Source organism: Trachypithecus francoisi, unplaced genomic scaffold (genome assembly GCF_009764315.1).
Source record: "Trachypithecus francoisi isolate TF-2019V2 unplaced genomic scaffold, Tfra_2.0 Lachesis_group0, whole genome shotgun sequence".
Taxonomy (NCBI): Eukaryota; Metazoa; Chordata; class Mammalia; order Primates; family Cercopithecidae; genus Trachypithecus; species Trachypithecus francoisi.
Genome location: NW_022681453.1, coordinates 181,998,206 through 182,010,787, shown reverse-complemented (window position 1 = coordinate 182,010,787; position 12,582 = coordinate 181,998,206). Strand labels below are relative to the sequence as shown.

The window sequence follows — 12,582 nt, the reverse complement described above, 5'->3', positions numbered from 1 at the left end:
TGGGATGGGCACAGCCTGTGTGTGTGTGTGTCTGTGTGTAGACAGAGAGAGACAGGGAGAGAGAGCGAGCGCACACCCTGAGTCTTCACATGGCATTGTTCCCCAGCCAGCCTCTCCTGTCGGCTACGTAGAGAAAGGTTATTTAAATTGAATCTTTTTTTTTTTCACAGAGACTGCAGTTATTTGCCCTTATTGGAATAAATTATTTTATTTTCTTGCTTTATTTGTTGAAATAAATTCTTATCCTAGATCTGATGTTGCCTTCCTTGTCTGGCTTTCTTCTACTAGCACCACTATATGTGGATGTGTATAGAATGTCTTCTCACCTATGGCCATAGCAGCACACATTACAGCATCTCTAATCAAGAAGCTGATTGCGTAGAAATCGGTGGAACAATAGATTCATTTCATGATATTTACCTAGAAGCAGGTGGCTTGATAGAAAGATAAGTCATAGTTAGGATACCAACTAGAATACAGCACTGTGGGAGTTTGGGGCACTCACTCCAGTTACAAGATATGCCTTAAACCAGTAGCCAATATGTAGTGTAATTTTTCTTACAGACATAAAAGACTGGTTTAAGGACCAAGGTCGAAGTAGGACCTCTCTATTACATATAATAACCCACCTACCAAAGTTTTGCATAATATCCCCACATCCTTTAGATTGGTGAGCTGGGATACAACTCTTAGTGGTGGATGAAACAAAAAAAAAAAAGTCGGTGAGTTGGGAGGTTTGGGTGCCCATGACAGAAATGCTTCCACCAGTAAACAACAGGAATGGCCCTTGTAAATTGGAAGCTGAGACTACTCTCTGGCAATTTTGTAGTCCTCACGTTGAAGAACAAAGAGGCAGAAAAGAAGGTTAGTTTACTGACTGGGAGATTGATCCTGATTACCAAGGGGAAATTGGATTCCTGCTTCATAATGGGATGACTATGTCTAGACCTCAGAGGACTCCCACATCCAATAATTATGGTCAGTGGCAAACTAATAAAGATAAGTCTTTGGCGAGAATGAAATTTTAGGCCCCTCTCATCAGTTAAAAAAAAAATATTCATGCAGGCCAAAATGCTCAGAGAGTAGAGGAGAACATTGGAATGATTGTCAAATAAGGCCTCATGACTAGTTACAGAAGTGGGGACAGCAGAATCTATATTTTGTGACAACTGTTTACTTCTCCCCTTTTCTGTTTATGTGAAACAGTATTTATGTGAACGTAACCACTGAAGGTTAATTTCACAGTTTAGCTCCAAGTGGAAATTTGATTGAGTTGACATTATTCCCAGGTAATACAAGAGAGGACTGACAGGATTTTGTGTTTCTCCTGTTTTATTTCTAGTTATTCTTATTCAAATGAAAGAAAAAAGTAGATGAGCTGTGCTGATTGTTTCCCATTTGCCATTCCAGATCCACTCTTTATCCTTCTTTGTCCAACTCTGTACCCTAACAGGGTGACTTCTAAGGACCACTGCACCTGTGCTTCTTTACCCTTTAGCTTTTAAACGGTTCAGCCAAAAGAAGGCATCAAGAGGAATATGAAGGATAGAAGGAGAGAGAAGTCAGGGTCTTTCTTCCTCACTCCCTCCCTACCAGACCAGTGGCAGCATCTTGATTCTTCTACCTCTTTCATGGCCACAGCTATTGCTGGTTTGGTAACACCTCAATCTTCCCTCACACCTTCAGGCCTCAGCATGGCTACAGCTTCCAGCTGCTGCTAGACCCAGGAGTTAACACCATCCCTTATCGGTTCTCAGTCCTGTCCACATCACTGTAAGTGGTCCTTTCATCAAACTCTCTTCTGTTAAACCTTTTTTTTTTTTTTTTAAAGACAGAATCTCGCTCTGTCGCCCAGGCTGGAGTGCAGTGGCACGATCTTGGCTCCCTGCAATGTCTGCCTCCCAGGTTCAAGCGATTCTCCTGCCTCAGCCTCCCGAGTAGCTGGGACTACAGGTGCGTGCCACCACGCCTGGCTAATGTTTTGTACTTTTAGTAGAGATGGGGTTTCACCATGTTAGCCAGGATGGTCTCAATCTCCTGACCTCTTGATCTGCCCGCCTCCCAAAGTGCTGGGATTAAAGGCGTGAGCCACCGCACTCGGCCTTCTATTAAACCTTTTTTATTTTTTAGGGCAAGGACTGAAATTCCAATTTTTAAAGTATTTGTTACTGAAGTATAAGTATTCAATGAAATGCAAAGATTTCAAGTGTACAGTTTAGGGATGTTTGACAAACATATACACTCACGTGACCACCATCATCACTTCAGATGTTCCCTTGTGTTCCCTTTCCGTCAAGGCAACCACTGTGTTGACTGTTGTCACCACAGATTAGTTTTGTCCTGTCTTGAACTTCATATAAATGGAATTACACAGTATGAATTGTTTTGTGTAAGGCTTCTTTCACTCTGTATGCTATCCTTGAGATTCATTCATGTGTTCAGTAGTTCATTCCTGTTATTGTTGAACAGTATTCCATTGTGTGAATATGACAGTTTTTCTATTCATCTGTTGATATCTGACATGCTTCCAGTTTTTGATCATTGCAAATAAAGCTGCTACGAACAGTTGTGCACAAATGTTTTTGTAAATATAAGTTCTCATTCTTTTGGATATACTCTAGGAGAGGAATTTCTGGGTCCTAAGGCAGGTATATGTTCAGATGAAGCAGCCAGTCTTCTAAAGCAACCATACCAATTACCCTTAGAGCATGCCATCTCCTCACATCACAACAGGCCAAGAAAATTGTGAATAAACGTAATCTTTAAAATGTCAGTAAAATTAAGTAGTAATACCCAATTGACTTTTAAAAATGTTACTAGGCAAAGCTCCTGAGTGAGTGAGTTGGTAGCTCTGGCAGGTACCTTCTGATCCCTCCCCTCTGTTCTCAGCACTAACCAGCCTTTAAAATGTCCCCTGCAGTCCAAACATGTGACGTCTCACTCCTTAGGTTACCAGCTAACTGTTAAAAGGGAAGGAGCTGGCCAGGCATGGTGGCTCATGCCTGTAATTTCAGCACTTTGGGAGGCCGAGGTCAGTGGATCATGAGGTCAAGAGATAGAGACCACCTGGCCAACATGATGAAACCCTATCTCTACTAAAACTACAAAAATTAGCTGGGCATGGTGGCGCACACCTGTAGTCCCAGCTACTTGGGAGGCTGAGGCAGGAGAATCGCTTGAACCTGGCAGGCAGAGGTTGCAGTGAGCCGAGATCGAGCCACTGCACTCCAGCCTGGCCACAGAGTGAGACTCTGTGTCAAAAAAAAAAAAAAAGAGGGAAGGAGCTAAGTAAATTCATTTATACTTGTCAGGCCTCACTGCATTTAACACCTCACTGCATTAATAGCTACCACGCCCGGCTAATTTTTGTATTTTTGTAAAGATGGAAATTTCACCATGTTGGCCAGGCTGATCTCCAACTCCTGACCTCAAGTGACTGGTCGGCCTCTGCCTCCCAAAGTGCTGGGATTACAGGCGTGGGTCACTGTGTCCGGCCAGTATTTGTATTTTGAAAGCAAAGTTTAATTATCCAAAAGAATTACTCACTAATAGTAGCCCTTGTAGTTGATGGGAAGTAATAAGGAGAGAAGAAATCTTTTCGGTACATTTTGACAATTAATGTAAGCTGAAAAATGACACCTGTAGTAAATCAGATGTGGATGCAAATCCAAGTTCTTACCGTGAAAAGAAAGTAAATTCTTTCAATGTCTGTGTCCTGGTTCATTAAATGAGGGTAATCATCTGCGCCTTTAGCATCAATCACTTATTCAATTGTAAGAATGTTTTATTTAAGTGTGAACATTTTTAGGACAGATTGCAGCCACATTCAGGGTCTAGCACAGGGGCAGGCATGTTGTGGACACTCATTAGATGTTTGTTGACCCATACATGAATATAAAAGGGATTTGCAAATTGTAGAGCACCACGCATGCCTCAGTTATAACAACACTTATCTTTATTACTCCTCCTATGAAGAAAGCAAGTTCTTCTCTCACTGGAAGTGCTCGTGGTGGGGAGACAGGCTGGGGGCAAGCAGGAAGAAGGAATGAAGTCAAACAGGGACCCCTGCAGCAGAATCCATTGGGACACTTACTTAGAATGTAGATTCCCAGACCAGACCGATAGAGTCCGGATCTCAGACCCTTTCGAGGTCAAACAGCCCTGATTTGGGAGGTGGGTGATAATGGTGACAACCTCATTAGTGCTCTTACTGCTCCTTAAGAAATACTAGTACCTGGCAAAGTGGTGAAGGAAGCGCTCCTGAAGCTGTCCTTTCCTCAGTCACTCTCAAACGACGCTTTTAGGAAAGAGGAATTTCGCTATTCCACGCGTTTCACACCTTAGAGTGAGGGTGGGAGGTAAGTTAGATTTTCCTCTCTTCATCCAAAAAAAAAAAAAAAAAAAAAGTGGTGGTGGGGAGGGGGAGAAGGCCAGCTGAAAAGTAGAGGCCGAGGACAGAGTTAGACACCCGTTTTCTAACGGTCCTGCCGGAGGGGCTCGGCCTCTCAGACTGCGTCACCCTTTCGCCAAGGGTCCCCAAGACGGGCGGGGGCTCCTTGCGGCCGGCTCGCGACTCTCCCCGCCTCCCTGCGCCCTCACCCTCAGCCCCGCTGTGCCCCCGGAGCGCGCGGTCCGGCGCAGCCCCTTTTGGCACCGAGGTTTCCAGGTGCCCAACGCGAAGGCGGAGCCGGGTTACAGCCGCCTCCTCGGCGCCACAGAGAAGACCCCCGGGAGTTCGTCGGCCCAGGCGCTCCGGCTCCGCGTCCCGAGCCTCCCCCGGCTCTCCGCGCTCCTCCCTCTCGGCGCGCCCGGCGCGAAGCCTGCGATTCGCGAGCCGAGCGCAGAGCGCAGAGCCGAGTGGCGCACGCTGGGCAGTGGCCTGGGCAACCCCAAGCGCAGCCAGAGCCCTCACCCGAGCCCGCTGGCCCGCGCACTCCCGGACCATGACTGCCGAGGGACCCAGCCCGCCTGCCCGTTGGCGCAGCAGCCTGCCCGGGCTCTGGGCGGCGGCGCTGCTCCTGCTCGGTCTGCCGCGCCTTTCGGTGCGGGCGGATGGTGAGTGTGCGGGAGGCGGCAGGGCGGGGGGTGGAGCGTGGGTTCCGGGCAGGGAAGGCGTAGCTCGCCGGAGCTGCGCCGTCTGACCAGCCTGGCAAGCGGCAAGCGCAAGTCTGAGAGGAACGAGCGAGCGGCGGTGCTGGGACCCGGCATCCCTCTCCTGGCCCACCAAGTCTCCTCGTGCCCGTGCGCCCAAACGCCCGCCTGGTGCCTGGACCTCCCTTAGTGCCGAGCGCGCAGGTCCCGCAGTCCCGCCGCTGGCTTTCCTAAGGTCTCCAAGAAAGCTCAAATGAAATCACCTCTAAGGTACCCTAGAACCTCCTCTGCTAAGGAGTGATTTTCCGCAGTCCCTCAGTTTCTCAACGTCTATTTAATGTGCCCCCGAGGACACCGCCGATGGTTAGAAAACTCCCTCGGATATTTTGGCTTGGTCCAGGAAGACGTGAAAGATAAGTGGGAATCAACGAGGCAAAGAGAGAGAGAGAAGAATAGCCTGGGCAGAGGGAATAGCACGTGCAAAGGCTGTGACAGGAAAAACGGGACAAATGATAAAGCAAAGTACCTGGAGGACAGGGGACGCCTTGAGACATGAGGTAGAGAAATGGGCAAGGGCCAGATTATGGCAGGTTCTCTGAGAATGTATCCACTTTTTGTTTGTTCGCTTGTTTTTTGAGCCTGAATTTAGCTTTTAATACTTGCCCTAGAATGAGCAGGATTGGAGCTCTGCATCCATTCCGTTTTGAAAAGCTAATTCAGCTGTGTTTTCATATTGGAACAAAATCCCGCTGACATGGTACAGGAGCATCTGAAGGAAGCAAGCTTAAAACCAGCAGTTCTCACACCCATGAGGGAGTTACAGCTTAGGACGAATTAGATTGATAAAAGAGAAAAGCCCTCCGTCGATTTAGGATGCGTTGTATATTTTAAAATGTGATTCTTGTTTAGCCAACGATATTGGGTGCAACTAGAAGACACGAAAAAAAGAAAAGAAAAGAAAAAAAAAAAGCATGGTTGTCAGGGAAAGGGGAAAGCCAAGGAAAAAACCCTCTAGGTCTTAGAGTTTTCAGTGCTCTCTGTTGTTAAGTGCAGGCTTGAAAAACTCTTCGTTCCTAAGTAAGGAAGAATGTCTTATTTCTCCATATCCTCAGAGACTATGTTAGACAAAACATTTTTAGCTTTGAAGGCTGTTAGTAACCACTGTTAATTTTTTAAATTGACATGTATTTCACATAAAATTTGTCATTTTAAAATGTACAGTTAAGTGGGTTTTAGTACATTCATTATGTTGTGAAAACCATGGTTTGCATGCATCTAATTCCGGAACGTTTCCATCACCCCCAAAAGAATCCCATACCTACTAGCAGTCTACTGATAATTCTTCACTGTAGTGTTTTTTGACTGACTTTGAACCATGAAAATTAAGCTGATTTTAAAGAATGCAAGTAGAATAAATTGGAGCTAATATTAACCTTTGAACAAGATATATTGTGCCAATTTTAATTCCTTTTAAATAAATATTTTTGTCATCCTTAAGATTTTAGAGTTTCACCCCATTATAACTGTTTAAGTGGAATGCCATGTGGATAAGGATCAATATTTTGTGCCTCTCTAGCTTGATACGGGTCATAGAAAATTAAAGGCAGAAATGTCACTGGTCAAAGAGAAAGTAAGGACAACACCAGAGGACATGATTCTTTGTTACTGCTTGCCAGAAATGATTCCTTTTCTTCATTCCCCTTCCTTTTCTTTCCCCACTTCCTCAATGGACAATTATAGGTATACTTCCTTTAAAGAAACTCAATTTTCTGAGCCCCAATTTTGGTACTAAATTCTTAACTACCGCCAGTTCCTACATTTAATTATTTGTGTACTATGGTGATGGGAGGAAGAAGAAGAAATGCTCAGCTTAAGTATGATGAATTACAGATATTTGAAGAGATAGATTTGGAGAGAAACTATTTCTAAAAACATGTCATCTGTATAAGGATGGTCTTTGAAATTGTGTGCGTGGGCAGAACCCTAAGGAAAAATTTTACAGCAAGAAGACCTAGAACTGAACCTGGAGTGAGGGAAGCTGGTTTGGGATTATTGAATCTGTGTTCATGAAATATATTGGCCTGTAATTTTCATTTTTTATAATATCTTTGACAAGTGTTGATATCAAACTTATGATGGTTCCTAAACCAAATTGGAAAGTTGTTCGCTCTTTAACTCTCTGAAAGGGTTTCTGCGGGTGAGGGCGTTTGTTTGTTTGTTTGTTTTGGTGTGAGATCATCTGTGTCTGAAGGTTTTCTTGTAGGAAGATTTTAAATAATAAATTTAATTTCTTTAGTAGATAAAGAAATATTCAGATTTTAAAATTAATTTTGTGTCAATATTGCTAAGTTTTGCTTTTTAAAGTTTTCCCCCACTTCATCTAGATTGTCTAATGTGACATATGCAATGTAATAATTTCTAATTATTATTTCGGGGTCCACGGGATCTGTAGTGATGTTCCCTTTCATTCTTGATATTGGTAATTTGTGTTTTTGCTATTGGTAATTTGTGTTTTCTTTTTTTGTCTTGACCAGTCATACTAGGGGTTTATCCATTTTATTATTCTTTTGAAAAAAGCAACTTTTGGCTTTATTTTCTCGACTGTATGTCTGCTTTCCGTTTTATTGATTTCTGCTCTCTCTGTATTATTTCCTCCTCCTACTTTAGAAGGTTTGATTTTGTGGGACTTTTGTGGTAGTTTTTTGAGCTAGAAACTTAGATCATTGATTCTCAACCATACTTTTTTTGTATTAATAATATGAGTTCTGAGGCTATAAATTTCTCTTAAACTACTTTAGTTTCTCCATAAGTTTTTGGCCCTTGAATTGACATGTTTTATTTCAGTTGTGATTTCTTCTTTGAACACAGTTTATTTAGAGGTATATTTTGTAATTTCTCACTCGGGGATTTTCCTAGTTATTGCTTTGTTATTGATAGGCAGTATAACCAAGTGATTGAAATCACTACCAGGGAGCTTACTGCCTGATTTTGTATCTCTGCTGTGTGATCTTGGACAAGTATTAATACTAAACCTCAACTATAAAATGAGGATGATAATACCACATATATCATAGAGTTGTCATAAGGATTAATATACTGAGTATTTGTAAAGCAATTTGAACAACATCTAGCCCATAGTAAACACTACGTAAGTGTTTCGTATATAAAATCAGTGCTTTTAGCTTTGTTGTAGTCTAAAAGGCATGCTTTGTATGATTTTTGTCTTTTGAGGTTTTTTTAGATTTGCTTTATAGCTCAGTATTTAATCAGTGTTACAAATATTCTGTGTGTGCCTAAAATGAATGTGTATTCTGTAGTTTGGTATGCAGTACTGCACATAGGTTCTTACATCAAGAGTACTAGTTTTGTTTTCTGTTTTAACGATTACTGAGAGGGACAGTAGTTTAAATTTTCCTCAAGGATTGAATTTTTTTGTTTTTCCTTGTGGTTTTGTTGATAACTACCTTTTTATAGTTAAATGTAGGAGTACCAGTCACCTATGGATATGTTTGTTTAATTTTTTGTATTTTTATTATAATTTTTGGTTCCAAAGTTGGGGAATTATTATATTTATTATAATAATTTTGCAAGTAGATGGCTTGTCTTAGTCTTTTGCAAGCAGATGACTTGTGTCTTAGCTGTGTCTTAGTCTAATAACTGATGTATTATGAAAAAGTTGGTGACAGATGTAAGTAAAGGGTCTCATTCTAAGTAGGTGTTTTCTCCGCTGCCTTTACCTTAACTTGATAGGGCCACCCAAGGCCTTGCTTCATTCCTCCAGGAGGCTCCTGGGGACCTCAGCTCTCCCTCTGGTACCATGGTTTTCTTGCCTAAAATTCTCATCTGCTTTCAGCCTGGGCTTTCACCTCTGCCTGAATTCATGTTCCCATCCCTCCATTGATCACACATTCTTTAAGGCCCACTACATGTCCATACATTAATGTGCTTTGGAAGCCAAGGTGTACCAGACATCATCCCCGTTTTCTTGTCCAGTAGGAGGGAAGTACAGCAGACGCAAATGAATGTATTGTGAAAGGGGCCTGGTAATATACAAAGGCAAGGGACAGAGATAAGGGAAGCAGCCTGTTGTATAGGGGTCATCCTAGGGCTGAGGGAGGCAGAAGAAAGCAGAGCTGAAGCCTGAATCAGTGCCTTAGACATCAAGTGACCTAACTTAGGGAAGCCTAGGACACTGAGCCTTGACACATGATATTTGTAAAACACCATTTTAAAAGAAAGATTTGAAGGGCTTTTCCAGATCGGCACACGGGAGCAAATGGTTAATTTTGAAAAAAAAAAAAAAGAAGAAGAAGAGCAGAAAAAAAAAAAAAAGGGATGAAAATGCTAGTGTAATTAACATCACTTGATCCCAGGGATGGTGTGCAATGTGGTAGTTGCTGCACTTCGAACTTCAGGGAAGGACTGCAATTCTAACTGGCGTCTTTCAGAGGATGAGTTTGCTGAGACTACCTTCCCATGGATCCTGAAATCCACATGTGTTTGTGCTTGTCCCCATACAGGAAAGCTCTTTGTGCTGGAGTCTCAGAATGGCTCTCAGGGCCTAGAACTGGAGGCTGCTCGGCTTTCCTGCAAGAGCAGGGGCGCTCACCTGGTGTCTGCAGACGAGCTGCGGAGAGTGGTACAGGATTGCTCCTTTGCGGTGTGTGCCACTGGCTGGTTAGCAGATGGCACTCTTGGGTAAGTCAGGCAAGCACTCCTTTTCCAGCTCACCCCAATTGCACCACCAAGGCTTATACAGGGCTCAGTAATTGTTCTGTTGAAATACCAGTACAGGGAGAGTACAGTGGGCAATAGCCTCCAGTGTGTTCATGTTTTGCTTTCTTTTGTGTGAGATGGAGTCTAGCTCTGTTGCCCAGGTTGGAGTGCAGTGGTGCAATTCTAGGCTCACTGCCACCTCCACCTCCCTGGTTCAAGCGATTCTCCTGCCTCAGCCTCCCAACTAGCTGGGATTACAGGCGTGTGCCACCATGCCCAGCTGATTTTTGTATTTTTAGTGGAGATGGGGTTTCGCCATATTGGCCAGGCTGGTCTCAAACTCCTTACCTCAGGTGATCCACCTGCCTCGGCCTCCCAAAGTGTGAGCCACTGCGCCTGGTGTGTGTTCATGTTTTGAGTTTGCTTATAAAAGCATTTTTCTGGAGTTCTGTCAGAATTCTTTTATCCCCTTACTTTGTTATGTTGAATTTTCTTTTTTTGTTTTAGACATAGGGTCTCACTGTGTCAACCAGGCTGGAGTGCTGTGGCATGGTTACAGCTCACTGCAGCCTCAACCTCCTGGGCTCTAATGTTTCTCCTGCCTCAGCCTTCTGTAGCTAAGACTACAGGCATGTGCCACCACACCTAGCTAACTGTTTATTTTTATTTTTTGTAGACATAGAAAATGCTTGCTATGTTGCCCAGGCTGGTCTTGAACTCTGACCTCAAGCAATCCTCCTGCTTTGGCTTCCCAAAGTTCTGGGATTACAAGCGTGAGCCACCCTGCTTAGCCTTGAATTTTTTTAAGTAATAAAAATAATACATGCTTATTGCAAAAATTTCAAATAATGCATATATATATACAAAGTACAAAGCAAGTTTCTCTCTTCTTCTCCACCTCAGAGATAATGACTATTAACTGTTTGGTATACATTCTTTATCCCTTTTTTTCTGTGGACACTCATCTACATATATATATATAGGAATATGGCATGGAGGTTTTAAAATATGGCCACAATTTTTTTCACACCACTGGCATCAACAGGTGTGTTTGCCTCTATAGCAAAAGTGAGATTACTTGACTTCTGAAGTTAGGCTGGAAAAATCCATGCTGGATCTGTCTAGATTTCTGGGGACACTCACTTTTGTAGCCTTGAGATGCCATGAGGAGTCTGACTGTGCTGAGATGGGTGTGCTGTGAGGAAGGCCAGATCACATGGAGATATCTCCGTTAGGGGCTCTTGCCAACAGCCCTAACCAATGTCCTAGCCCGTGGCCAGCATTAACTGCCAAAAATGTGAATGAAGATGCCTCTAGGTGATTCTAGCCCCCAGCCGTTGAGTTATTGTCAGCCTATGAGTCTTGCTAGCTCAGCCCCTAGACCTTATATGCAAGACAAGCCATTCCTACTGTGGCTATCTGAGTTCCTGACCCGTGGAATCCTTTAGAGAAGTAATTGTTATGGCCAGCTAGGAGAAATCTTTCCAATAGTGCTGAAACCTGCTTGGTTTTAAATTTTTATTACTTTATTAATTTATTAATTTTTTTGTAGAAACGAAGTCTTGCCATATTGTTCAGGCTGGTCTCAAACTCCTGGGCTCAAGCAGTCCTCTGGCTTTCATCTCTCAAAGTGATGGGTTTACAGGTGTGAGCCACCATGCCTGGCCTAATTTTATTTTTTAAATTGACAGATAATAATTATATATATTCATGGAGTACGTAGTGATGTTTTGACACACGTAATGGAGAGTGATCAGATCAGGGTAATTAGCATGTCTGTCATCTCAAATATTTAGCATTTCTTTTTTGCTGGGAACATTCAATATCCTCTTCTAACTGTTTGAAATGATATGTTATTGTTAACTACGGCCATCCTACAGTCGTATAGAACACTAGAACTTAGAACACTCATTGGTGAAAGGATAGTATCTTCAATAAATGGTGCTGGGAAAACGGGATATCTATATGCAGAAGAATAAAACTAGACCCCCACCTCTCACCTCATATAAAAATCAACTCAAAATGGATTATAGACCGAAATGTAAGACCCAAAACTGTAAAACTACTAGAAGAAAACATAGGAGGAATGCTTCAGGATATTGGTCTGGGAAAATATTTTAATAAGATCTCAGAAACACAGGCAGCAAAAGCAGAAATAAACAAACACTTCTTTAGTCATGCTCAGAGAAGGCAGGAGCCTCTTCACTTTTTCCTTCATGCCACAGGAAATGTGAAAGCAAACAAGGCACCAAGAACTACTTGGGTAGATGATTATCCTAAGATGTCTGGCTGGCAAGTGGCCATGGAAAACATAGACAACCATGCTGACTCATGTCTCCAAATGTGCCAAGTATGAAGCAGCAACTGAATAAAGGGACAACTGAGGCTACATCCAAAGCCTTTTGGTGAATCTGGAACTGTGGTCCTCTCTGCCTTACGTTTTATATCCATGCTCTTGCATAGACAAAATATACCCTGTGCATGTATTTCCATAATGTAGTCAAGCAGGAATATTTTTTCATAATTCTGTTACTATAACATTTCATCAGATAACCAGAGTATTCACAGATTCTGAAGAGACAGCTTGCAACTAGGCTTAGGTCTCTCAGGCATTGTATGCCAGGACTGGACGGTTAGAAAGGTCCATCTTCTGTGGGTTTACTGGAAAGTGTTAAGACATATTACTGGATCTCTGCAGGCTGAAATGATATTACCTTACAAAGAAAACATACAGCTGGGTGCAGTGGCTCATGCCTGTAATCCTAGCATTTTGGG

The 12,582-nt window shown here is 42.9% G+C and overlaps 1 protein-coding gene across 1 annotated transcript in view; it reads left to right on the top strand.

Annotated features, from left to right (window-relative positions):
* The first annotated feature begins 4,655 nt into the window (after positions 1-4,655).
* SUSD5 (sushi domain containing 5) overlaps positions 4,656-12,582 on the top strand; it is a 67,857-nt gene continuing 59,930 nt past the window's right edge. The window contains exons 1-2 of the mRNA XM_033212917.1: positions 4,656-5,055; positions 9,612-9,789. Coding sequence (XP_033068808.1) covers positions 4,944-5,055; positions 9,612-9,789 — 290 coding nt within the window. The 5' untranslated portion in view covers positions 4,656-4,943. The remainder of the gene's footprint in view (positions 5,056-9,611; positions 9,790-12,582) is intronic.